Source organism: Suillus subaureus (assembly GCF_016647635.1).
Source record: "Suillus subaureus strain MN1 chromosome Unknown BJ212scaffold_2, whole genome shotgun sequence".
NCBI classification, from domain to species: domain Eukaryota; kingdom Fungi; phylum Basidiomycota; class Agaricomycetes; order Boletales; family Suillaceae; genus Suillus; species Suillus subaureus.
The window spans coordinates 168,915-195,294 of NW_024538558.1; the positions used below are offsets into that span (position 1 = coordinate 168,915).

At 46.8% G+C, this 26,380-nt stretch overlaps 2 protein-coding genes across 2 annotated transcripts; both read left to right on the forward strand.

Moving 5' to 3' along the window:
* Positions 1-414: 414 nt before the first annotated feature.
* On the forward strand, positions 415-8,364 carry BJ212DRAFT_276542 (uncharacterized protein). Its single transcript, XM_041342801.1, has 33 exons — positions 415-904; positions 953-1,061; positions 1,116-1,151; positions 1,208-1,217; positions 1,278-1,377; positions 1,431-1,572; positions 1,622-1,638; positions 1,690-1,717; positions 1,773-1,785; positions 1,838-1,880; positions 1,929-1,994; positions 2,047-2,368; positions 2,417-2,591; positions 2,642-2,671; positions 2,721-2,904; positions 2,956-3,018; positions 3,070-3,113; positions 3,166-3,287; positions 3,339-3,595; positions 3,646-3,677; positions 3,731-3,800; positions 3,858-3,894; positions 3,943-4,080; positions 4,132-4,215; positions 4,275-4,822; positions 4,872-5,223; positions 5,273-5,934; positions 5,987-6,373; positions 6,422-6,684; positions 6,733-6,796; positions 6,856-6,875; positions 6,928-7,858; positions 7,912-8,364. The coding sequence occupies exons 1-33, from the start codon at positions 603-605 to the stop codon at positions 8,168-8,170; spliced, it is 5,910 nt and encodes a 1,969-aa protein (XP_041198708.1). The 5' UTR covers positions 415-602; the 3' UTR covers positions 8,171-8,364.
* A 470-nt stretch (positions 8,365-8,834) lies between these two features.
* Positions 8,835-16,561, forward strand: BJ212DRAFT_276627 (uncharacterized protein). The gene is made up of 35 exons (XM_041342802.1): positions 8,835-8,877; positions 8,941-9,574; positions 9,623-9,771; positions 9,820-10,083; positions 10,135-10,436; positions 10,485-10,593; positions 10,648-10,683; positions 10,739-10,751; positions 10,811-10,910; positions 10,964-11,084; positions 11,134-11,150; positions 11,202-11,229; positions 11,285-11,297; positions 11,347-11,389; positions 11,438-11,503; positions 11,555-11,876; positions 11,926-12,094; positions 12,145-12,174; positions 12,224-12,407; positions 12,461-12,523; positions 12,575-12,618; positions 12,674-12,795; positions 12,847-13,103; positions 13,154-13,185; positions 13,239-13,308; positions 13,367-13,403; positions 13,452-13,589; positions 13,641-13,724; positions 13,784-14,340; positions 14,390-14,741; positions 14,793-15,460; positions 15,511-15,897; positions 15,945-16,207; positions 16,258-16,324; positions 16,381-16,561. Exons 2-35 carry the CDS (start codon positions 9,298-9,300, stop codon positions 16,493-16,495), a joined length of 5,499 nt encoding a protein of 1,832 aa, XP_041198709.1. The 5' UTR covers positions 8,835-8,877; positions 8,941-9,297; the 3' UTR covers positions 16,496-16,561.
* The last annotated feature ends 9,819 nt before the right edge of the window (positions 16,562-26,380 follow it).

The following is a 26,380-nucleotide window of genomic DNA, read 5'->3' on the forward strand; positions in this document are numbered from 1 at the left end:
TGTATTAAATTCATGCAAGTGAATCGTGTTGAGTCAGAGCAGGAATCACCGCTCGTGCTATATCACTGTACGCCGAGAGTCGCATCCTTGAAACACCCCGTAATCAATGAAAGTCGAACTTTCTTGTTCATAGGTTCATTTAATAGGGGTGTTCAATGTTAACACGCCCAAGCAACCTCGAATTGAGCGGTATACTAGAATCTAAGAATGAATAGAAGAGTAAAGCCACTAATCTCGAGATAAGCTAAACCTTCGTCAACTACTCTTCTTAATCCTTAGCATTCCTGAATATTTTCACGCCTACCCAAACCTCGCTATTTCTAAACCTTTCGATACAGGTTAAATCTTCGCACGCCTTGTGATCGCGAGGGGCGTTTGAATTTCGAGCTCCCCTAAATCAACTCTTCTTTCCAACAACATTCTCAAAATCCAGATTTCATTAGTCCAAGTTCGTCTTGCCAAGTCTGGGTCTATGATGTCAACGCCTTCAGGTTCAAGCTTTAAGTTCAGAGGGCACGTTCGAGGGAGCTTGCCTTTGCACAACCACAACCATTCAACGGCTCGAACCCAAACTTCAAGTCTTAATTTCTTCGTGTTTGACTATGAAACCCTACTCTTCCAGTTCCACGTACATGTCGGGCGACATCAAAGCCTTGCGCTTCCGCGATGTGGAAGAGTCTGCCAAAGATGTTGCGCCTGAAGTTTCGTTCCCTGAAGACACCGAGAGCTCAACAGAACAAAGTGCATATCCAATGGTACAGCCCATGAAGGCTGCTCTTTACTTCGACAATGCGAACGGATTCGGCGAGTGGCGAATCCTAATATCCACAGAGGCATACAATCATCTACGCGAACACCGTCGAGCGGACAAAAAAATATTCAAGATTATCTACAAGAAGATCAAGTCCGTCTTTTGATGACATTTATATCACTGACCTTATAATTACCACAGACATCTCTCGCACGGTCAATTCTCAACCGACAATCACACGAGGCTCAACGGACCGGATGCAGGCATTCCTATCTTCGAAGCCAAGATGACCAAGGACCTACGACTAGTGGTAGACGTGATTTCCTGGAAACTCTAGGCAGGAGATAACCTATTTTTATCACAGTACCAGATTGATTGCGTCCCTGACCAAAATGGAGAGGTATGTAATTCTTCCATCAAAGACCAGCATGTGATGCTGAGATCGATTCTTGATAGTTCGAACAAGGTGCGCCATGATGGATAACGAATGACCACCAATCTTCGTCATCACTCACGCGAATACCAGTCATCAAAGTATATGGGATCTACAAACACTCTGAGCTCGGCAGAATATGGAATGTCTTGGGCAACCATCTAGCACGCAGGGGTGCGGAATATCGCAGACGGTTGAGCATACGTATTATCTATTATGCGACCTACTGAGTAGTTGCTCTCTCAGATGTGTATTTCGTACCAAACCAGCTGGCAACATTATTCTGCCGGCCTCATTCCCGCCGACAGAACCCGAGCCAGAAATTCCGGGACCTGAGCCAGAAATTCTGGCAAGCCCACTGGATCTCAGTGCTAAGGACATGGCGCATGTTGAGTGTTTACATCCTTCTGTCGCACAGTGATTGATATGTGGTGCAGCTTCAATATTTGCTTGTGTATGTATAAATATTTTGCAATTCGATGCATGATGATTGACGACTTTCTAGCCTGGAGAAATATGTTACATTCTCACAGGTATGTGTATCTGTATAGTTCTCCGATGAGGAATGACTTGATAATGTCTCCTCAGGCATTTTTACATGGCGAGTAACCTTATAGTACTTGGTCATCCACATCGTCTCATTCTTGCAAAAGGTCTCATCGCAAACCAAGATATACACCACGTCTTCATGCTCTCGTATGTCCTACGACTTTGAAACAAGTTTAATGATTGTCATTGCTTCAGTCCTCAAGAACAAAAGGTTGTCGAGTGCACTGCGTCATGCTATGTTTTGGGTCGCAGTGGCACTGGGTAAGTACCTTGTGCTCGACATTGCTCATGTATCTATCTCATGGACCACTAGAAAAACGACGACAATGCTGTTCAAGATCCTTGGCATTCAGCGAGCCTGGGAACTGAGTGCTAATGGCATGTGCAAGCCACGTCAAATCTTCGTCACTAAATCTAGATTATTGGCAACAAAAGTCGAGGAATACTTCACGAAGCTTCTCGAGTCCCTGGCAATGGCAGGCTATACACTACCCGAAATTGCAAAACTTAAGGCGCAACGCATCGAGGACGATCTTGTTGATCTTGACGATGCTCCTGAGTCACAGATGAATTTACCGGCGAGATACAGCCAACTTGAAGACAAGCATTTCCCCTTATTCGTGACTTTTGATCGAGTATGTCACCATGTATTTCACAAACCGTCTTAAACCTCATTTGTTTAGCTAGCAAAGATGATCGCAGCCGACATCATCGAAATGAAGGATCCTGACATGAAACGTATCGCAGTCCTTTTTTTCAATACTAATGATCCAGGGGTGCATGACTCGATTGTCACCTATGCTGTATTCGAAAGCCAGTATTGGCCGCATTTTCCGCAGGGTCTCATTAAGAACCTTAGTAAAACTACTTCTTTTCTATCAGGTGATACACTCACACATCATACCCAGATTCATGGTTGGTTTTCAGCGAGTTTATGGGCAAGTCGCAGTCCTTATCCAATCAAGCAGTTCCTGAACCACCCCGCAGGTATCATCAAAGGCTCCGAACAGGCATTGGCCTTTGAGGATGGATTCCTCGACCGTCCAAGCTACCTTGGTCTTTCCTACCGCTGCTATCCGATTTTTGCAAACCAAAGAGACACTCTCTATGATATGTTCGAGATCTACAGAAAGTTTAAGAAGCAGAAACGCCACTTCGATGTAGCGGATCGGTACGGGCCGTTTTTCTCAGACTAGTTGGATCCAAAATTAATTCCAAACAGTACGCATGCAATACTCAAGGCTTTGCGAAATAAAAATTTTCCTAGTCAACAGGTTGATTACCTGTATGTATACATCCCGTCTGGCTGACTCTAGACCCTGATCAATTACACCAGGTATGTCGACGAGGCGCAAGACAATCTTTTGATCGATGCGCTGGGTAAGTCATCTTTCCCTTCAATACAAGAGTGTGAAGGAACTTTCTGTTTCAGTCTTGAGGCGACTGTGTAAGAATCCAGATGGTCTTTTCTGGGCTGGGGATACTGCGCAGACGATCTCTGCCGGAAGTTCCTTCAGGTTCAACGATCTGAAAGCGTTTGTTTATCGTATGGAGGTTGGCGACCAGTGATCGTGTCTCAGAGTGTGATCTGATGTCTTCCTACAGCGTCACGGTAACTTAGTAGCCCCTCCCACTGGAGCTTCTGCGCAGCAACCAATCATGTTCCAATTGGCCACCAACTACAGATCACACAATGGCATCGTGAACTGTGCTCACTCTGTCATCGAGCTCATCACGAAGTTCTGGCCAAACGCAATTGATCACCTTCAACCTGAAAAGGGAATCGCCCATGGAGAGCAGCCAGTATTTTTCACAGACATGGATGTCGACACTCTTTGCAAACGGTTTTTGGTTGGTGAGAGGTAAGTAGACCGCCTGAATACTCATCGTTCCCCCGCTGAGATTCCTGCAGTGCTAGTAACTCAGAGCTTGGAGCCCGCCAGTGTAAACGGTGCCTGCTCAAGGTTCTGTTCATGTTCTGACAAGTTGTTCTATAGGCATACTTGTGCGTAATGAAGCAGCGGTCAAGAAGTTGCACGAAAAAGTAGGCGATATTGGAATGATAATGTGAGTCGTCTTACAATTATCTGTGTTTCATATCTTTATGTTCACGCATCTGCTCAGGACGCTCCATGACAGTAAAGGCCTTGAGTTCGACGATGTGAGAAAGCCGACCTTGACTATCTGACGATTAGCTGAATCCAGCCAGGTTCTCTTGTACAACTTTTTCGAAGATTCCGCTGTAGATGCCACATGCTGGCAGGTAGTTCTCAACGGGGTGCAGGGTCAAGGATATGTGCCTGATTTTTATCGTCATGAGACTCGGTACGCTGGAATATGCAGTGAGGCAAGTACACCGCTCATCAATCAAGGAATAGACGTTACTTACTTTTATTAGTTGAAAATCCTCTGCGTGGGAATTACCCGAGCAAGGATGAACGTATGGATCTTTGACACGTCTGATAAGTCTCATGCTATGCGTGTACGTTCAGACCACTTGCATCTCGTGCGCCACGCGGTTCGATAATCCTCTATTCTCAGATTTTCTGGAAGTCTCAAAATCTAATCCGCCCCTACACCAATGTTTCTCCTCTAGCCGTACACTCTGCTCCAGAAGAATGGGCATCCTCCGGGCGCTCACTGTTCTCGCACAAGCGTTACTCACAGGCCATTCATTGCTTCAAACGCGCTGACCTTCGCCGCGAAGTGAAGGTTTGCGAAGCTTATCTACTACGGGAGGCAGCGCGTTCCATTGTCGGAGTGACTTTGCTTAACGTCCAGCAAAGGGCTTTTACTGCGGCAGCAGATGCCTTTGCTGACTGTGGGGCAGCTGCGACGGGCAATGAGAGACGTCAATATTACCGCACCTCGGCGGACTGCTACGTCCGAGGAGGACAAGATCTCAAAGCTGCTGATACCTATCTCAAGGCTGAAGAGTTTGAGCTAGCTGCAAAGAAATATCGCAAGGCTGGATCTTTTGACAGGACGCTCCATGTCCTTACTGACCACCACGACATGATACCTGAAAAGACCGCGACAGATTTGCGGATGGTATGTCGGCTTCATTACTGCGGCAGAGGCAACGATCAGTAAGTCTTAGACTCTTCACAATGTTTTTATTCAATAGCAGTCGCGCAGGGCTCCCTTGCCTCTCTTCTCGACGTTTGATGAGGAACTCGAGTTTCTGGAGGACTATGATCTCGATTACGCTCGCGCCTCACGGCTTGAATCTCACTCAAGGTACTATGAGGCCGCAGAGCTCCACTTGTCGGAGAATAGGCCCTTGGAAGCTGTCCAAGCATTCATCAAGGACAACAGCAATGTCGATTCTACTATTCGTGCGGCCGACACCATATCGGAATATTTCTGGCGCAAATGCTCCTTTAGAATCACTGCAAAAACTGCCCTCGCTGATGAGCCGATGCGGCATTTCATTGATCTCGCTGATCAGCTAGAGACGAAGAAACTAACGCCGGAGACGCGTGATCTAGTATGTAATGGCAGTCTGAAAGTGACCAGCTGGACTGATCGACATCCAGATATCGATGTTTCGGAACATCTTGCGCGGAAGTCATGAGCCGTTGAGAAATCTTGCGCTTGCTTTCCATGAACATAATAAGCCAGCAGCTCTCCTTTGTCTGGACCATGTATTCTCTCGAACCACAGACATTCGACCTTTCGCGGTCGACGAAATGCAACGGTTCCTTCAACAATTCCACGCCTATGCGCGACTGCTCTATCTGATTTTGACCTTCCCTGACCCCATGGAGCATCAGGGTATTCAGAGACTGTTCTCCATCGTGCGGCTGTCCGGTGACGAGTTTCTCATACCTGGTGGAACGTTCCTCCACAATTGTGTGATGGAAACCCGCCAAGGCATCACTTGGGTATCGGAACATCCGTCTGGGTATACAGCCTCTCGCAGAAATGTCACCCAGCTGCTACAACGATCCATTCGAACGATCTTGAAAGACAAAGTGTCGGAGATTGATGCTATGTGTTGCAAATCTCCCGTTTTCTCGCAATGCCTGCAATTCTTGATATCCGGAGTATGTCGAAGAGAAAACTGTCCCCAAGAGCATGTTGCAATATCGAAATTGGATCGTCTGTATTACAACAACCGCGTTGCCATCCACATCTGGCAGATTCTCATTTTGCAAATCATGTACTCCGCTCATCCATATATTGAACGACGCAAGAGGTGCGCCTGGAGGTTGCTTATAATCGAGTACTCATACTGATCACTTTATCAGCATGAGGGACTGGCTCAAGCATCTTTACGAGGCTATCAATCCACCCTTCTTCATTCAAGGTTCCCCCGCGGACCTTGACATGAACTTGATTCCTCTTCGTCTTGATGGCATGAAAGTGGTGAAGCTCTGGATCCGTGAATCCTTCTACTCGCTCGACCCATTCTATACTCAGGCTGAATTTTTGACGGCGTTGATGGGGATAACCAGTCTAAGTTTCGCTTTTGATAGGCACGACGCACCTGTCTACATCTCTCGAGCAAAGTGTACGGACTCCGGACCGTCAGAACTCTATCGCCAGGGGGACGGTTGCTATATGGTTCATAACCTGCTCAACTCTTACCGAGGAGCTACCCGCAGCAGCATCTCATCTGGAATCCTGTATCTTCTGTGAGCGTTCTTTTTGTTCCTACGTGCATTCAACTAAGTGCAATTCAGGCATGTCCTCGATAATAGTTTATATGCCAACCTCTCTGTGCTGTGCGACTGCATCGAAGATGTCTGCAGCGCTTTCATAATCAAGTACCGAATGAACCCAGCATTTAATGATTTCCCCCTCCACAACGCCCTCCTTCCATGCAGTTGGCTGTTGTCTCCCCACAAATTTAATGCGGAGAAAGAAACTAGGCTAGTATTGATGGATGACCTCCTGGATGCGATGGCGAGTTTGATCGAAGCATTGCGCACGGAGGCCGGCATGGGTGAGTTTCTCCACTTTTTGCAGACCTTCCGAGACTATGATTAAGCAGAATTTCTCTGGCTGAACCATACGAAACTTACGCCTATTCTCCGTAATATTTTCATTTCCCGGATGTAAGTCCAGCTTAGTATTTGCTCATTGACGATGCGCAAACTAATCACACGTGATGCAGCTGCAGAGTTCTCTGCCTTCGTACGTTTTTTTCCGGTTAAAACCTAATTGGCTGCTGAATTCATTTCGTTAGTTGCTCATAATATCAGAAATCGCCCCATGAGAGACAAAGTTGACAAGATCATGCTGTCTCTGCACAAGAACAGCCCTCCTTCGAGTTGGCGTACAGCTAACTATCGGAAACTCGTAGACGACGTGGTCAAGTACATGACACCCTTGCCAGGACGGATGCCACCTTCAGACGGTTACCTGCGAGCTCTCCTGGCTTTCGACAACAACAAAGGAGTGAGCGATCTGGTGCACCTTGTCCACAAAACGATGAACCAGCATACCCGAGTCCATATAGTCCGACGGCTCGTATACGAGAAGATCATCGAGATCCCCCATCTCCTTTCGTCGTACGCAGTGATCGCGCAGTCTACTCTGAGAGTGGAGGCCCCGGCCTTTGTACCTCACTTAGAACATTCCAAGGACCGACCAGAGGTTATGCAGCACGATGAGAAAGAGATAACGGAACCCCAGCCTCAAGAGTTCGAAGGAGCAGATGAAAATGAGGAAGATGTCACGGCGAATACTGGTGCTGAGACCCGTGATGCGTTGGAGACTTTGGATGAGGCGGTGACGTCGCTTGCACCTGATCTTGATGAGTCGCTACGCTCTAACGGACCATCAGTAGAGGAAAAAGAGGCAGCTCGCAAGATTCAGAACGCGTACCGCCGTTACGTTAAACGTCGCTCAAGTCGTGCAGTGAATGCTGAAATCGATGCGATATTCATGACATGCCTGAAGGAGACACAGTCATCTGAATGGCGTGAGACGCAGTCCTCTGAATGGCGTCCAGGTCATTACAACTTACTTTTCCTTGGACCATTGCCTCACCTTCTGGTGTGCCTGGAACGAGGCATTGCTCTGACTCGTGCTGCCAAAGCGAAGACGAAAGGCCTTCTCAACAAGGAATCTCATGAAAAACTTGAGGAGCTGGGCAAGCAGAGAAGCGAGATAGCGTCCGTCCTCACTTACTCAGCAACATACAATGACTAACACCGTCCGTTTGCAGAATGCTCCTTAAGAAGGGATTGAAATTGCGCAAGCAGTTAGAACCTTCCTCACCGGCTCATCGTGCCCGTGACATTGACGCACTCAAACGCGGAGTTCTAGAGGTCAAGGAATTCATGCAGAGAGTTCCCGGCAACATGCAAAATATGCAAACCGAGTTTCAAATGGCCTGTAAGGGTATTGTTACAGAGAAGAAGGTTCGTGCGCGAAAGGAGAAAGAAAGACCTACTCTCAATGTCGAGGATATCGACGAGTATTGATTTTACTAAGATTTTAGAGACTCGACACTGCCGTTTCATCGTGTATCAATATATTGTACTGAATGTATTCCCGTAATCAATGCCGGTGCGCGCGAGAGCAAGCTCAAGTGGATAATAAACGAGAACAGAACACTTACAATGTGGGAACTACCACACTGCGGCCCATACCAAGGTCAGCTCACTGCACGCTGCTAGCTTATCTATCCCAACAACGACCGTTTCCGAAGTCCAAAGTGCTGCATGACGTGCCAAAGTCACTATACCAATGGGGCAGGGCCGCACTCGATGCGTCGCTCTCTTATCGGTAACCCCCCAACTTGTCTAGACCTTCACAAGTAGAAACACTTAAGTTGAACTTCTTTTTCAGTTATCCGATCAGCTCGCCGTGTCAAACAGCCAGCTCCAACTGGTCTCTGCCCTTCAGCTTAAATCCCAGGTGTCCTGACCAACTTCGACTAGGAGCGATGATCCGCCTGTCATGGCGATTGCTGGCAACTAGTCGGGTATTGGTGCATAGTATATGAGGATCATACCAAGGAAAATCTCTATCGTGCTTCAACATGCGGCTGGCTGGTGTGAGTAGAACACCGTGAGTCTGATGGTTTCGAAGTCCGCAGCTTGAATTATTGATGCCGCATTTATGTAAGTGAAGCAAGCCTTGGGCATCGTCGCTCGTTCTATATCTCTTCGAGAGTTGCGTCCTTGAGGTACTCTGAAGATCGAACTTCCATGTCCATAGGTTCATTCTAATTATTTAGGGGAACTCAAAGTTAAAACTCCAAGCCCAACGTTCAACGCTGTCAATGCCTAACCTCGAAATGAGTACGCCTAGAATAAATAGAAGAGCGAAGCTCGAGATAAGCTAAACCTTGTCGTGGGAACCTTCGTCAACTGTCTCCCCTACCCTAATCCTTACACGCCTTATGGTCGTTGGGCGTTTTACATAATTTCGAGCTCCCCTCAAAACCAGACATCTTCCCAAAACCTAGATTTCATTAGTCCACGTTTGTCTTGCAAAGCTTCTGATAGCAGGTCTGGACCTACTATGATATCGATGCCAACGCCTTCAAGTTCAAGTTTTAAGTTCAGAGGGCACGTTTTACATAAATAAGGGAGCTTGCACTACGATGGGCTGCGACCTTTGGTGTACCAACCAACCACAACCATTCAAGTGCTCAAGCTCAAGCTTCAACTCGTTCTTAATTTCTTCGTGCTTTACTATGAATACTTTCTCTTCCAGTTCCACGCACATGTTGGAACTGTTTTCAGCCAAACGATTGGCCAACGAAACAGGCCTCAGAGCCGCCTTGTGTCACTTAGACGCTCTAGGAGGTCGCAGCGGATTGCAGCCTGCAATCGAACATCTGCTCTCTCTCCCTCATGTTTTTGCATACATTGTCTCGGGTATCTCGCAGACTTCATTTCCATGACATCAACTAACTTCCCAAATAGTTTGGGATCGTTCTGCAGAAATGATCTCACAAATAATGGTCGACTTTCCTACAGATGCCCCAGAGTACTGCTCCTCCCTTGCACGCAAGATCCTGGACAATGTGTCCGTTCATGCTCTGGCACTGCCAATCGAGTCTTTGACAAGGGAGGTCGCGAAGGACATCGGTCGCTACCGAGCATTCATTGAGGATACACAGCCTGTGCTTTGTGCGTTGAGCACTATGAAATTTGCCGATGTAGAGTCGCTTGAGAGCGATCTCAATATCTTCGGAGTTGAACCTAATGACAGGTTTGTCAACATGCAAGCGTCCCAAGCCATGCGCAAGCGTGACCGCCAGAATGCTTGTGTAACTATTGATGCATCACTCTTCGTCAAACTTGGCATGGCTGTGCCTCCCACGAGTGAGGCGGCCACATCGTTGTCCACCTACATCCTTGCAGAGTTGAAGACTATCCTCTCGGTGTGTATCGTCATAATGTACTTTTCGACATTCCCTGACAGCTCCCCCAAGTTTTACCTCTCGCTTCTGCGGAGAACGGAATTAGTGGGCGACATCAAAGTCTTGCTCTTCCCTAACGTGGAAGAGTCTGCCAAAGATATTGCGCCTGAAGTTTCGTTCCCCGAAGACACCGAGAGCTCAACAGAACAAAGTGCATATCCAATGGTACAGCCCATGAAGGCTGCTCTTTACTTCGACAATGCGAACGGATTCGGCGAGTGGCGAATCCTAATATCCACCGAGGCATATAAACACCTACGCCAACACCGTCGAGCGGACAAAAAAATATTCAAGATTATCTACAAGAAGATCAAGTCCGTCTTTTGATGACATCTATATCATTGATCTTATAATTACCACAGACATCTCTCGCACGGTCAATTTTCAACCGACAATCATGTGAGACTCAATGGGCCGGATGCAGGCATTCCTGTCTTTGAAGCCAAGATGACCAAGGACCTACGGCTAGTGGTAGACGTGATTTCCTGGAAACTCTAGGCAGGAGATAACCTATTTTTATCACAGTACCAGATTGATTGCGTCCCTGACCAAAATGGAGAGGTATGTGATTCTTGCATGAAGACCAGCACATAATGCTGAGATCGATTCTTGATAGTTCGAGAGACAAGGTGCGCCATCATGCATACAAATGACCACCAATCTTCATCATCACTCACGCGAATACCAGTCATCAAAGTATATGGGATCTACAGACACTCCGAGCTCGGCAGAATATGGAATGCTTTGGGCAACCATCTAGCACGCAGGGGTGCGGAATATCGCAAACGGTTGAGCATGCCTGTCATCTGTTATGGGACCTACTGAGTAATCGCTCTATCAGATGCATATTTCGTACCAAACCAGCTGACAACGTCATTCTGCCAGCCTCTTTCCCGCCGACGGAACCTGAACCAGAAATTCCAGCAAGCCCACTGGATCTTAGTGCAAAGGACATGGAACATGTTGAGTGTTCACATCCTTCTGTCGCACGGCGATTGATATGTGGTACAGCTTCAATCTTTGCTTGTGTATGCACAAATATTTCGCAATTTGATGCATGATGATTGACAACTTTCTAGCCTGGAGAAATATGTTACATTCTCACAAGTACGTTTATCTGTATAGTTCTTCGATAAGGAACGACTTGATAATGTCTCTTCAGGCATTTTTGCATAGTGAGTATCCTTGTACTTGGTTATCCACATCGTCTCATTCTTGCAAAAGGTCTCATCGCGGACCAAGATGTACACCATGTCTTCATGCTCTCGTATGTCATACTGCTTTGAAATGAGTTGATTGATTGACATTGCTTCAGTCCTCGAGAACAAAAGGTTGTCGAGTGCCCTACGTCATGCTATGTTCTGGGTCGCAGTGGCACTGGGTAAGTACCTTGTGCTCGACTTGCTCGCGTGTCTACTTCATGGGCCACTAGAAAAACGACGACAATGTTATTCAAGATCCTTGGCATTCAGCGAGCCTGGGAACTGAGTGCTAATGACATGCCCAAGCCACGTCAAATTTTCGTCACTAAGTCTAGAATGCTGGCAACAAAAGTCGAAGAATACTTCTCGAGGCTTCTTGAGTCCCTCGCAATGGCAGGCTATACGCTGCACGAAATTTCGAAACTTAAGGCACAACGCATCGAGGACGATCTTATTGATCTTGATGATGCTCCTGAGTCGCAGATGAATGTACCGGCGAGATACAGCGAACTTGAAGACAAGCATTTCCCCTTATTCGTGACTTTTGATCGAGTATGTCACCATGTATTTCACAAAGCGTCTTAAACCTCATTTTGTTTAGCTAGCAAGGATGATCGCGGCCGATATCTTCAATATGGACGATCCTGAGACGAGACGTAGCGCCGAACTGTTCTTCAATACTAACGATGCAGAGGCGCATGACTCGTTTGTCACCTATGCTGTATTCGAAAAGCAATATTGGCCACACTTTCCGTTCACCAAGAACCTTAGTAATACCGCTTCCTTTCTGTCAGATGATACACTCACGTGTCCCACCTAGGTTCATGGTTGGTCTTCAGCGAGTTTATGGGCAAGTCGAAGTTGTTATCTAAACAAGCAGTTCCTGAACCACCTCGCAGGCATCATCAAAGGCTCCGAACAGGCATTGGCCTTTCCGAATGGATTCCTTGACCGTCCATGCTACCTCGGTCTTTCCCACCGCTCCTATCCGATTTTTGCAAACCAAAGAGACGCTCTCTATGATATGTTCGAGATCTATAGAAAGTTTAAGAAGCAGAAACGCCACTTCGATGTAGCGGATCGGTACGGGCAGTTTTGTTCAGACTCGTTGAAAACCCAAAATTAACTTCAAACAGTACACATGCGATACTCAAGGTTTTGCAAGATCACAAATTTCCTGGTCAACAGGTTGATTACTTGTATGTATATCTCCTGTCTGGTTGACTCTGGATCCTGATCGGTTACACCAGGTATGTCGACGAGGCGCAAGACAATCTTTTGATTGACGCAATGGGTAAGTCATCTTTCCCTTCTTCAGTACAAGGGTGTGAAGGAACTTTCTGTTTCAGTTTTGAGGCGACTGTGTAGGAATCCAGATGGTCTTTTCTGGGCTGGGGATACTGCGCAGACGATCTCTGCCGGAAGTTCCTTCAGGTTCAACGATCTGAAGGCATTTGTTTATCGTATGGAGGTTAGCGACCAGTGATCGTGTCTCAGAGTGTGATCTGATGTCTTCCTACAGCGTCACGGTAACTTAGTAGCCCCTCCCACTGGAGCTTCTGCGCAGCAACCAATGATGTTCCAATTAGCCACCAACTACAGGTCACACAATGGCATCGTGAACTGTGCTCACTCTGTCATCGAGCTCATCACGAAGTTCTGGCCAAATGCAATTGATCACCTCCAACCTGAAAAAGGGATGGTCGATGGAATGAAGCCAAAATTTTTCACGGACATGGATAATGACGCTCACTGCAAACGCTTTTTGGTTGGCGAGAGGTAAGTAGACCGCCTTAATCTTCATCGTTCCCGTGCTGAGATTCTTGCAGTGCTAGTAACTTAGAGCTTGGAGCCCACCAGTGTAAAAGGCGCCTGCTCAAGGTTCTGTTCATGTTCTGAAAAGTTATTTTATAGGCATACTTGTGCGTAATGAAGCAGCGGTCAAGAAGTTGCGAGAAAATGTAGGTGATATTGCAATGATTATGTGAGTCGTCTCACAATCATCTGTGCTCCATGATTCTCATGTTTATGCATCTGCTCAGGACGCTCCATGATAGTAAAGGCCTTGAGTTCGACGATGTGAGAAAGCTGACCTTGACTATCTGACGATTATCTGACTCCAGCCAGGTTCTCTTGTACAACTTTTTCGGAGATTCCGCCATAGATGCGTTACGCTGGCAGGTAGTTCTCAACGGGGTACCAAATCAGGGATATGTGCCTGATTTTTATCGTGACGAGACTCGGTACGCTGGACTATGCAGTGAGGTAAGTACACCGTCCATCAATCAAGGAATAGACGTTACTTACTTTGATTAGTTGAAACTCCTCTACGTGGGGATTACCCGAGCAAGGAAGAATGTATGGATCTTCGACACGTCTGATAAGTCTAATGCTATGCGTGTACGTTTATACCACCTGCATCTCGTGCGCTACTTGATTCGATAATCTTCTACCCTCAGATTTTCTGGGAGTCTGAAAATCTAATCGACACCTGTACCCGCGGCACCGATGTTTCTCCTCTAGCCGACCCCTCTACTCCGGAAGAATGGGCATCCTCCGGGCGCTCACTGTTCTTGCACAAGCGCTACTCACAAGCTATCCATTGCTTCAAGCGCGCTGACCGTCGCCGCGAAGTGAAGGTTTGCGAAGCTTATCTACTACGGGAGGCAGCGCGTTCCAGTGTTGGAGTGGACTTACTTAACGTTCAGCAAAGGGCTTTTATTGCGGCAGCAGATGCATTTGCTGACTGTGGGGCAGCTGCGATGGGCAACGAGAGACGTCAATATTATCGCACCTCGGCGGATTGCTACGTTCGAGGAGGACAAGACCTCAAAGCTGCTGATACCTATCTCAAGGCTGAAGAGTTTGAGCTAGCTGCAAAAAAATATCGCAAGGCTGGATCTTTTGACAGGACGCTCCATGTTCTTACTGACCATCACGCCACGATACCTGAGAAGACCGCGACAGATTTGCGGATGGTATGTCGGCTTCATTACTGCGGCAGAAGCGATGATCAGTAAGTGACCACAATTTTACCATGATTTGGTTTAATAGTGATCGTGCAGAGCCCCTGTACCTCTATTCTCGTCGTTTAATGAGGAACTCGAGTTTTTGGAGGACTACGACTTGGATCGTGCTCGTATTTCCCTTCTTGAGTCTCACTCGAGGTACTATGAAGTCGCGGAGATACACCTATCAGATAACCACCCCATGGAAGCAATTCAAGCATTCCTGAAGGACAACAGAAACATTGATTCAGCTGCTCGGGCGGCCGACACTCTTCTGGAATTCATGTGGCGCAAATGCTCATTCAGGATCACCCCCAAAACCACTCTTGTTGACGATTCAGTGCGGCAAGCTATCGCCCTTGCTGATCAGCTGCAGATGAAGAAACTGAAGCCTACAACTCGTAATTTGGTATATATTGTACATTACTGAAACGTACCAACCGAACTGATCCGTATGCAGATTTTGATGTTTCAGAGCATCTTGCGAGAAGATCACGAGTTGTTGAAGAAACTCGCGCTTACCTTCCAGGAACATGGTCATCACACTGCCGCTCTCCATTGCCTGGATCACTTTTTCACTCGATCGACAGACATTCGTCCTTTCCAACTCCATGAAATGGCAAGCTTTCTTGAAACATTTCATACCTATGCACGACTACTCTATCAAACTTCGACCTTGCCTGACCCCTTAGGGCGCCGTGAATGCGATGTGCAAAGACTGTTTTCGATCGAGCCACTGTCGGGCGACGAGTTTCTCATACCGAGTGGAACGTTCCTCCATGACAGCGTGACGGCAACTCAAAACAACCGTCTGGTTTCGATGCACCAATCCGGATATAAGGCCTCTCGTAGAGATGCGACGGAATTGATACATCAGTCCATTCGAACTGTCTTGAAGGACAAGGTTTTGGCGCTGGATGAAATGTGTTGCAGTGCTCCAGTCTTTTTGCAGTGCTTGCCATACATTGTCTACGGGAACTGCCAAAGAAAGGGATGCCCCCAGGAACATGTTACGATGTCGAATTTGGACCGCGCGCAATACAACGCCCACGTTGCGATCCACATGCAGCTGATTCTCATCTTACAACTTTTGTATTCCGCGCATCCTAGTACGATGCAATGGGAAAGGTGTGCCCGGTGTGGTTTATGGCTGAAGTATACGCTGATACTGTTGTTAGTATGAGGGACTGGCTTGAGCACCTTTACGAGGCGCTGACTCCGCCCTTGTTCATTCAAGGTTCCTTTGCGGACCTTGATTTGACCATCATTCCGCATGGTCCAGCTGGCTTGAGAGTAGTAAAGAACTGGATCCGCGAATCTTTCTATCGTTTGAACCCATCCACGAGCCCTCAATTTCTGACGACCTTGATGAGAATCACCAGTTTGGGTTTCGTTTTTGACCGGAATAATGCTCCCACCTATATTGCTCAGGCAAAGTGTCTCACCCAAAATAGATCCATCAAGCTCCTCCGCAAACCAGATAATCGCTACCTGGTGACGGACATTCTCAATTCTTACCGAGGAGCTACTCCAAGCAGTATATCATCGGGAATTCTGTTTCTACAGTGAGTTTACGCCTTGTGTTCTCATGCACATGCTAAAAATTCTGCAGGTATGTCCTCAACAACCGTTTACGCGTCAATCTATCTGTTCTATGCGACTGCATAGAGGATATCCTTTCATCTTTCATTATCAATCACAGAATGGACCCCACCCTCGACGAACTTCCACTGCACGGTGTCGTTCTTCCATCTAACTGGTTGATCTTCCCCTACAAGTTTTCTGTGAAAAAAGACGTCAAACCGGAGACAGTAGGCTCGTTTTTGGATGCGATAGGGGATCTAATCAAGAGACTGCGCATGGTTGTTGCCACGGGTAGAACTTTTGTATACTGCAGACCGTGTTCAACACTCACGAATCAGCAGATTTTCTTTGGCTTGCACATGTTACCAATGTGACACCGTTGCTTCGCAATATTTTCATCTTCCGGCTGTAAGTTCAGTTGACTGCCTATATACAATGAGTCACTTATACCTATACATCCACAGTTGCAGGACTCTTTGCCTTGGTGCGTCTGCTCCAGCTCGTCGTAAATCAACAAATTTTAACTTATTGCAACAGTTGCTCATAACACGCAATACCCTATGGTCAAGCGCAAAGTAAATTCGATCATGCTTCATTTGCACAAAACCAAAAGTCCTCAGCGCCCTGCATATTATCGAAAACTCGTGGACGACGTTGTTGAGCATATGGCGCTTTTGCCTGGCAGAGGAATTCCTCGCTTAGATGGCTACCTACGAGCCGTTCTCGATTTCAATTATAACAATGCTGGGAGCGATCTTGTTGAACTTGTTCACAAGACGAGGCAATCTACTCAAATCTCGTCTGTGCGACAACTGTTTTACGACAGAGCTAGTCAAATTCCCTATAGGCTTCTTTCTTCGCACATGGTTGCTGCACAGTCTACGCTGAGGGCGGAGGCAGCTATCTTCGTGCCTTGCATGCAGCATCCCAAAGATGATGTAGAGATTCGTCAGGCCGAGAAGGAGAACTTGGAACTGGTACCCCATGAGACCAATGAAGAAGTGGAGGAAAATGAAGTTCCTGTGGTCGATGAATCCGAGACCACTGATGACATGGAAAACACGGACGACGCAGTCACATCCCTTACATCCCTCGACCCTGTGCCAGACGAGTCCCTTCGCTCCAGCGGGCCATCGGAAGAGCAAGACCGAGCAGCTCGCAGGATTCAGTATGCATATCACTTTCACGTTTGGCGTCGTTCAGGCTCTGCGGCAGATGTAGAAATCGATGCGATATTCAAGACATGCCTCAAGGAGACGCGGTCCTCTGAATGGCGTCCAAGCTATTACCGACTTCTTTTTCTTGGACCATTGCCCCACCTTCTGGCGTGCCTGGGACAAGGCATTACCCTCACCCACGCTGCAAAGGCGAAGACGAAAGACCTCAGTAAAGCGTCCCATGAAAAGCTCGAGGAGTTGGGCAGGCAGAGAAGCGAGATCACGTTAGTCAAAACTTACCCAGCATCATACAATGATTAACGTTCAGACTTGTTTACAGATTGCTCCTCAAGAAGGGCTTGCGATTGCGCATTAAGCTAGAGCCTTCCTCACCAGATCATCGTACCCGGGACATTGACGCCCTCAAACGTGCGGTCTTGGAGGTCGGAGAATTCATTCAGAAAGTTCCTGGCAGCACGGAGGATATGCAAACCAACTTTCATATAGCTTATAAGGGAATCGTTGCAGAGAAAAAGCTATTTCGCGTGCGCAAGGAGAGGCCTGCTCTTAATGTCGAGGACCTATAGATACAGTTGTTTGGAGATCGTAATATTGTGTACCAATACATGCTTAGTCTTAGCGTCCCGTAGTAGTCCTTCCTTCTGTATTATGTCGAACATGCGAGCATGAACGATGGAACAACCACTGCACTCCGTAATTTGTTGGCATGATATCCACCATGCAGGCGCGAGCGAAGGACTCGAGCTTGAACTGTTGGAACACTGGCAGTAATTTTAGGATGATTGTACACTCGCCGATCACTTCCGGTATGCTCGAGAAGTCTTTGATTGTCACCTAAAGAGATATCGCAGAGGTTGACCGCCATGCCTGTTCTCGCCCACTCTCACACAGCACCCACTCTTCCCCACTCTAGGTCAACAACCATTCACGCTCATGCAAAGTCAGCAGCCAGTCTCGCTCGCGGTGAGCGCTTCGTATACACAGCGTTTAACCTGTGAAGCGGCCAGCAGACACAGAATGACACATGAAACTTCAAACAAGAAAACTTACGAACGTGTGCCTGACTATCTCGACTCCAAAACTCCCGCTAGCTCTCAGCTTAAGCCCATGCTTCCTATCGCTGGTGACTGAGACTGCCTGTGATTGTTCACTTGGCAGCGACTTTGAGCTCTTGCAAAGATCTCTTGCATATTCTTGGATAGCGGTGTAGCAACTCCTGCGCACAGTCCTGGAATCATCCTGTGAGTCAGGATTTAATTCCTGTAAGCAGGTTAGCAACGCGTTGTGATAGGAATATAGGCCCTGAGTAGACTCATCGGAATCCTTTGCCCTTGCCAAATGACTCCCTCCAATTGCACAACCCAGCTAGCTACCCTTGAAAACAAAGTCCATCAGTTGTGACACGCCAAACGCCGACCATGTCTTCTCCAACCAGTAAGAAACTACAGACGCCATTGTTTAAGCCCCGTCAGACGATGAGAGGTCACACCAGCAAGTACAAGGTATTGTGCACTTGCCTGGGAGACGACGCATCATCACAGGTTCGTAGAACGGGTGACTCACACTATAGGACCTGAAGAGCTTTGAGACGACTGGCGAGATAAAGGGACTCTGGGATTGGTGTTCACTATCATAACGTTGTCTCCAAACGGCCAAACTGTTAAGCTAATAGGATAGTGAGGTTGTTGGAAGTGGAGACAGGGAGGGTCATTGCCAAATGGACGGGGTATACTGATTTGGTACAATCAGTGTGCTGGAGTAGAGATAGTGAACGAGTGGCATATGAGTGAATCCAAGGATGGGACGGCAAGAGTACTTGTGAGAGCGGAGAAACAGCACTTGGTCCAATCAAGACCAAGTACATGTGGGGGTGATCTACTAACCCGACACATCAAAAATCGTGATGGCGCAGTAAAATTCTGGGATGTTTGAAAAACGGCCAGACTTGCATGGGAAAAGCTCATCTCCGGGTTGTATGGCCGGCCGACACTGCCACTTGGAAGCCTCGGACTTCTCCGGATCGGGATATTCGACACTGCCACTTGGATGAACTCGATGTTAATGTCATCATAACAAGCTTCTTTCAGAATGACCGCCTCGCGCGAATGCATACCTCCAAGTTGGACCACCCATCCAGCACAAAGATTCCGTGGACTCTGTAGCCTTTCCATCTAGAATAATGCGACGCGACATCCAACCCAGAATGTTGCCCATTGACTACACCAAGGCTTTTGTGATGACGCGTGACACGGTATTCATGTGTGTCGTCAATGTTTTTTTACCAGTTTCTGTTTTGACTGATGTTCTCTTAGTCCTCTCCCATGCGTGATATCTTGCGATATCCATGATTGATCATTTATATGTCAATCGTGCTCCTCGCCTGTATTTCTTCGGTCTTCCGCCACTCTTGACCTATCACCAGTGGAGCAGTCAAAGCTACACAGGTATGTTTTCTTCTCATACATTTTCTATTTCTGTCGTTCAATGATTTCTGTGCAGGTACTATTTGTTGCTTGACATCCTGAACAAGACCGTGAGAAGGCGAAACGGATGCAGCAACAGCAAGGTCAAGCATCGACGTCCACCACACCCCCTGCTTCTGATATTGATACCACTACAGTTATTGCAGCAACTGTGCAATCGTCACCTTGCCCTGGTTGGCTCGTTCCGTACTGTTCCTCTGCTGTGTATCTCCTCTGTACAGCAATGGTCACTAATACAGACGCAACACATAGATTTCTATTCCATCATTTCTTTCTCGATGTATTTCGGCTTATAGTTTATCAATGACATCCATCTAGCATTTTCCACAACCTTCTCATGTGGAGCTATGCGTGAAGCATCCTCGATGGTACTTCGCTTATATTCCATCCATGGTTATTGTCTAGTCACTATGCTGTATGATTGACGAATTCCAGTTCCATACGCACGCTGCGTCTTCGCCCAGCCCTATGAACTGGAGTTTCTCCTGGACTGAGGGAAAGCTCAAGTCACGAGACCTCCAGTATCGATAGCATGACATTGATTAAGCCTCGCCTATTCCGTGCCGACTGACGGCATATATGTGATGAACATGCTTGTACTTGCAGCGCTGGTGTTGCACTACCCAATCTAGTGAGTGCTCCTCCCCACCACTGCGAAGGGGTAGTGTTAAATTTAGAACCCACAGTAGTTCTTTTCCTTGAGCCCGAACGGTCCTAACTTGGTTCTCATTCGACAGAACCCTGGGGGCCGGCACATGCTTCAAAACCCTTAAAGTGAAAGTACTTATCGACATCGTGCGATAGTGCTGAAAATCTGAGTATTTGGAGCCAATGCTACTAAGGGCTCCCTTTCGTGATGTCCCAGAGAAACACGAGCAATACACTTATGACAGCCAATCGATGCTGTTTGCTTGGAAAATCAGACCAAGAAATACGGAACGACTCAGGTCATGGATGCCTGGAACTCTGTCACAGCAGAAAATGAGGCACGTCCAGAAAGTTCTCTGGTACCTGCTGTTCTCTTGACGTGCGCACAAGGGATTACACAGGAAATCGCAAGACAAGTTAAGAGTCAAGAGGTGCTGTGATCCTCTATGCGTAACTTCGTTCATCAGAATAAGATCTAATTGTCTTCAGGTACTATACCTTATAGTCTGAGTCATTTCGACGAAAGCGGTTTCGGCAGGAGTTGCTGTATGGAGAGGACTCTGTCCCACCTAATTTTGACAGCCAATTGTGATCATTCACTTTGTGTATGCCCTAAGCCTCCAGCTGCACCCGAGTCTTCATCTTGGTACCTGCGCCTCAATAACCACCAGGTAAGCCAGCCGAAGCTTTCAGCCGTGCGCCGTGTTTGGAATACTAGATTGCAGTGTCTGAATTTTCTGGTTAGTTTTTTGCATGCCCAGTTGCGAGTCTTTATTCATCGGCCTGTAAATTACAGCGCTAGACTTAGCCTTATTCTTCAGATGTTTCGAGAAGCAATCTTGGCGATGCAGATAATGATTTGGAACCTGTTCAGCAGTGTGATGACTAAATGACTGCAAATCTCTGGTGTGTTATGAAACTGCAGGCTCGTGACCAGCCTGGTGCTGCGGACAATCCTTCAAGATCTCAAAAAGCGCGCATATGCATGTTGGTTACGAGTCTAACGAAATTGAAGGCGATGACTCAAAGCCTTCAGCTCATTTGTACGCTCCTTGATTGATGAGCAATTCGATTGTATTGTTCAACGAGCAATCATTCCGTCAATCTGCTACGGCGTTGTGTAGCGAGGATGGCGAGGATAGCAAATTCATAGTGAACTAGACGAGATGCAGATAGAAACTAAGAGGGTGTTTGTCAACTTCTTGTCGTGTCATTTTGTACTGCGATGGATTTCAACATGTAGTAAACACCAATATTCTGTATTCAACAATATTCTGAATTCTGTAAATACACAAGCGATGCGAAAGGAAAATGACAATGTAAGATAAGAGAACAGCATGATGATGATCTAGTACATAAAATCGAAAGTTTCAGACCCGGGACTGAGATGACGATGACCCTGTAGCTTCAAGGAGACGTTTCTTTGTGCACAGGTCAGGTACTGAATACACGAAATCATTGAGAACACACCTGTGCAAGTTTCTGTCCTTCAGATAACTCAAGGAGGCAAGATCGCAAGCCCTTCAAGCACCACTGCCTTTCAAGCCAGGAGAGGAGGTGGCGATTCCAGAAGACCTTGAATACACAGTTGAGCCTGTCATCTGTTACACCTGAAGCTTGCAAGAGATGGAAGACCCAGTTTTGGCATGTGTACTTCAGGGCATCAGAAGATGATTGACTTTGATCATGTGCTTTCATCACAAAAATTGCTCAGGTGTGACATTGCCCGATATAGACGGGAGGGTGGCTGAACGTATGACTAAACTAATCCGCGTGATGTCATCAACACCTCGACGCGACATTGGAACACAGGCGCGTATATCAGAATGACGTCTATCCCCTCACCATACTATCACCAAGACAATAAGTAGATACCTCTTGTATCTAGATTACATATTCCAGACACTAGTATATACAAATGATGTCAAGTAGATACTTAATCCATTTTTTTTGCGCAAGACAAAAAGACACTGAAAATTTAATGAATTGCGCTGCGCAATCATGATCGATCGAACGAGAACATCAAACGAGAACTTCATTAAACTACAATACATCAAAGTGCCCCATAACCTTCCTCTGCAAGTACATCCTCATCCAGCTCCTCTCCTTCGTCCGCTATGACTCTATCTTCATCATCATCTTCTTCTTCATCACTCTCGTCAACATCATCCAAGTCATCCTCGATATCTTCCCATTCCTCTTCCTCTTCAGCTGCGTCAGTCGCATCATCACCTTCTTCGGCTTCCGCTTCTTCGGCTCCATGTTGCTCGAGTTGGAGAATGTCGTCCCAGTCTCTGGTAGCTTTGTGGCCAATTCCGCCACCACGGAACCGCATGAATATATCTCGATCAACAAATCTATATGTTATGTAGATACTATGTCAGTCTATGTAGCAAGAATAAATTAAATTAAATGCGCACATATTAACATAGTGAAATCGGCATTCAGACTCAAGATCTTGAGGATCTGTGCGATGGTGAAAGCTTGGAATTAAATGAATCCCGCGAATGACAGAGTCTGGATCCAAAAATCCGTATGCGTCAGGGCTGTCTTGATCGAAAAATTCGAGGCGCTGGAGTCGTTATGCAGTCCAACCTGCAGGTGAACTATCCCTTCTGAACCATCGGACGAACAGGAAGTCCATCCGAATTGGTTCAGAATACATCCTCATGTTGTCCTCACGGTATTCCACATTGATATGAAAGATGCCGATGACACGGGCATACCAGTATGGGTGAGTCTTCTCGTCTTCATGGGAGAGTACCATTATGTCAGCACGAGTGCGGGGATTGATGGTGTCCTGTTCGCGTCGTAGATCGTATGTCGTATAGTTGATGCGTAAAATGCTGTGGTGGTATATTTTGTTGTCAGTAAACAGCACTGAGGTACGATCGGCGTCGGAGAAGTCATGCTCATCTCCGTCATATGTGATATTGCGAAGCCGAGCAAGAACATGGTCCTTGAGTCGCGGAATGAACTCCTGATAAAATTAATGAAAGCATGAAAATGAAAATCTAATAAAAGCTTACCTCAATAGCCAGATCGGACAAGTCTCCAACCTCTCTGCGCTCAATTAACCAGGAGGTGATGTCATCGTTTGCCCGAGCATATTTGGCAATGGAGTAGTGATCGGATGGAGACAATCGCGTGCGCCGTGGTCTCGGATTCCGCTGTGCTGCAAGTGCAGCGATCACCTTCTCAATGAGGTGTTCTTGTGCTTCTTGAGAAGTCATGCTGGTGAGAGTTTGATCCTTCTTCTTTCCTGTTCGAGGGTACCGACGCTTCGATCGACGATGCTCGAGTTCTCCCTGTTGGATATTAGTTATTAAATGAATGATATCATGAAAAGAACACTTACCGGTTGTGTGGAATAACTATCAGTAGTACCAACACACCGGATAGTATTAGGGTAGTCGGCAAGTGCGTGATATTTGTAAGTATAAAGATTTAATGTCTTTACCTTTGGGTTTGATGTAGCCTTGCCAATCTGCAACGTGTTTGCTGATCCCACTTGTTTTGGGGCTAATGCAGACAGACGGTGTCCACGAGCGGCATATTCGTGGGGAAGTTCTGTAGTGTGATAATACGCACAAGTGGTGCGCTGAAACTTGCGAACCGATTGACCAAGGATGACTGTCACTGAGTCAAAAAATGCAAGAGTGTCGTCCGTATGTATGCGGAGTTTTGCATAAGCATGCCAGGTAGCCAGGTCAAAGAGGAGGTCGAGAATGATCGTATTATGATCGGGGGGAAGAAGTCCTTCGAATACGGGTATAGCGCACTAGAAATGAAAGGCACATCAGTGCATCATTAAATTCTGATGGGATCAATCTTACCTGTAGTAGATCCTCGAAGTCGCGGGCTGCGAGACGCTTCATTGCAGAAGCATTCTTGTGGAACTGTCTGATTGTTCCCCTACCAAAAGTAGGAACTTGACGGTACCTGTATGTAGTCATATAAGCGTTGTAATATTGCAAAAAGCACTATAACATACCTGAAATTAAGCTCTTGAACTGCTGAACCACCTGCGGCAAATAGAATGCGCATTAAGTGTGTGAAAATTGCTTTCCACACACCGAGCTCGAACTCATGAAGTAAGTCTACTACGAACATCAAGAAAAAATTGAACATATATTTGAGAAACCGTGTTGAAAATGCGTTCTGAAATGAAGTGATCAGATATAAATCTAAGATTGATGCGCAGATTATTTACCCGAGTTGGAACTAGCGACTCGCCTTGCAGGATCTTCTTGATCCGTTGTCCATTGATGCCAACGCCGTGCTGAAACATAAGCCTGCAGGCTTTTTCAACTTTGCGATGACGTCGTTCATCATCAACACGCTGCATTGCCTGGCGGTTCTCCAGATCAATCTTCATGCCCATCTTGGGGACGTCTTCTTTCTTGATCAGGCAGCGGGGGCAAGGGCATTCGCCAAGGAACTTGATGCAAGCCAGCAGAATCCTGTATTAATAAATATCAAATGAGAAATGATCATTAAAATTAAGATTAAAACACGTACTTTTCTGGATAGTCTGCTGAGTAAGTAAAGAAGCGGGGGAAAATGCGTCGAGTGATCCCATCCCCGCATCGAATGATGATGCCATTTTTGTAGGCATCCATAAATTTTTCATCCAGTAGAAGTGCCCATATGGCTTGCATAAGTTCGCGTTTACAGTGAGTATAGACGTCACTGGATGATGCCTCATCAAAAAGACGGCTGTAACGGTCTTGGAAGTCATCAGGAAGCTTAATAGATCAAAATTAGCATAATCAAATTAATAGAACGCAAATGAAATGGAACATACGTTTGGAATATATGCAACATGATGGCATGCAGATGCTGTTGGCTTGCCTCGTGTGTACTTGGACTGATTGCCAAAGCACAGATAGAAGGGCCAGAGCGATGCATCACCGAAACTTGCCAGGTGAGTGCTGTCAGACCACATCATTAGTGAGGCGACGACTCGCTCAAGGTTATCGCCTGGATCTTGGGGAAGCGCATTAATTTCCGTGTGGGCTTCTAGAAAGGCCGGTGAGGAATATGCCTCGCTATAGACTTTGATGGTGCGATCATCAGAAGTCTTCCATTGCTGATGGAAGGGTGTTAGATGAAAGGTGGACATAATAGTGTCCTCGAAGACGGATGTAATGATGTCAGTGAGAGAGCGGTGATGAATGCCAGTAATCTCCAACTCTGGTGCATCTTCTTCTGATGCGAACTTAACCTTTTCTTTGGGGAGGCGGATTTTTACTGAAGAGCTGTGCCAGCCATTTTCCACACGAAATGGATTGGATTGGTCCTTGAGGTACTCCTTCATGAGCCTTTTCTCCCGCACATTGTCGAAAATCCGCATGTCTTCTCTGTTGTATTGATCATGATCGAGAAACTCCCTAGTGAGGCGTTTCATTTCGGCGCTCGACTTTGAGTTTGCGCCGGAATATTGCCAACACATCAGAAGCCCTGCGGTTGGGCTGCTAAATGGGGAGAATATATCCTCCGGTCGGATTTCTTGGGAGGGAAGCCTGGGAACGATCTGAGATTGCGACAATTGAGAATTGCCCCAAGTTTCGAAGGTTGGGGCATCAGCGATCGCATCCAGGCCTTCATTTGCGGTGGGTATGAGGGTGGGTTTTTGTGCATAGATGCGGAAAAGACCCAGTGAATCCAGGGGAGTCTGGTAAGGGATGAGTATGGGCTGGTGGTTGAGGAGTTCATTGATGAGTTGGTTGGGAGGACTATCTGGAGGAGGAGGAGGAGGTAAATGTGGGAGATTGGTGGGTCCAGCTGGCAGATAGTCTGCATAACGAGCAGGCATGCGGATTCGTCAGCCAGAACGAGCAGAAATGATGGCGGGATCGTCAGGGATTGGTGGGATTGGTGTGCCGGCGTCAGTAGAAGCTCCAGCAGTATTTTCATCCTATTAGTTGTAAAATTAGACATATCGATCATTTCAATAAAAAATGACTTACCTCGTGCATGTGATCATGATCGACCCAATGATCATTGTTGATATCCATCCGGTCTTCAGGACTTATTCGATGAGCATTGCGGCTCGTTTCTCCGCCTTCTGGTGAGGAAGATGCGTCGGGAGCCATGACACGTCTTCTTTTCTTCTTCCGGCGCATTTGCTTCTCCAGACGGCACTGCTGTTT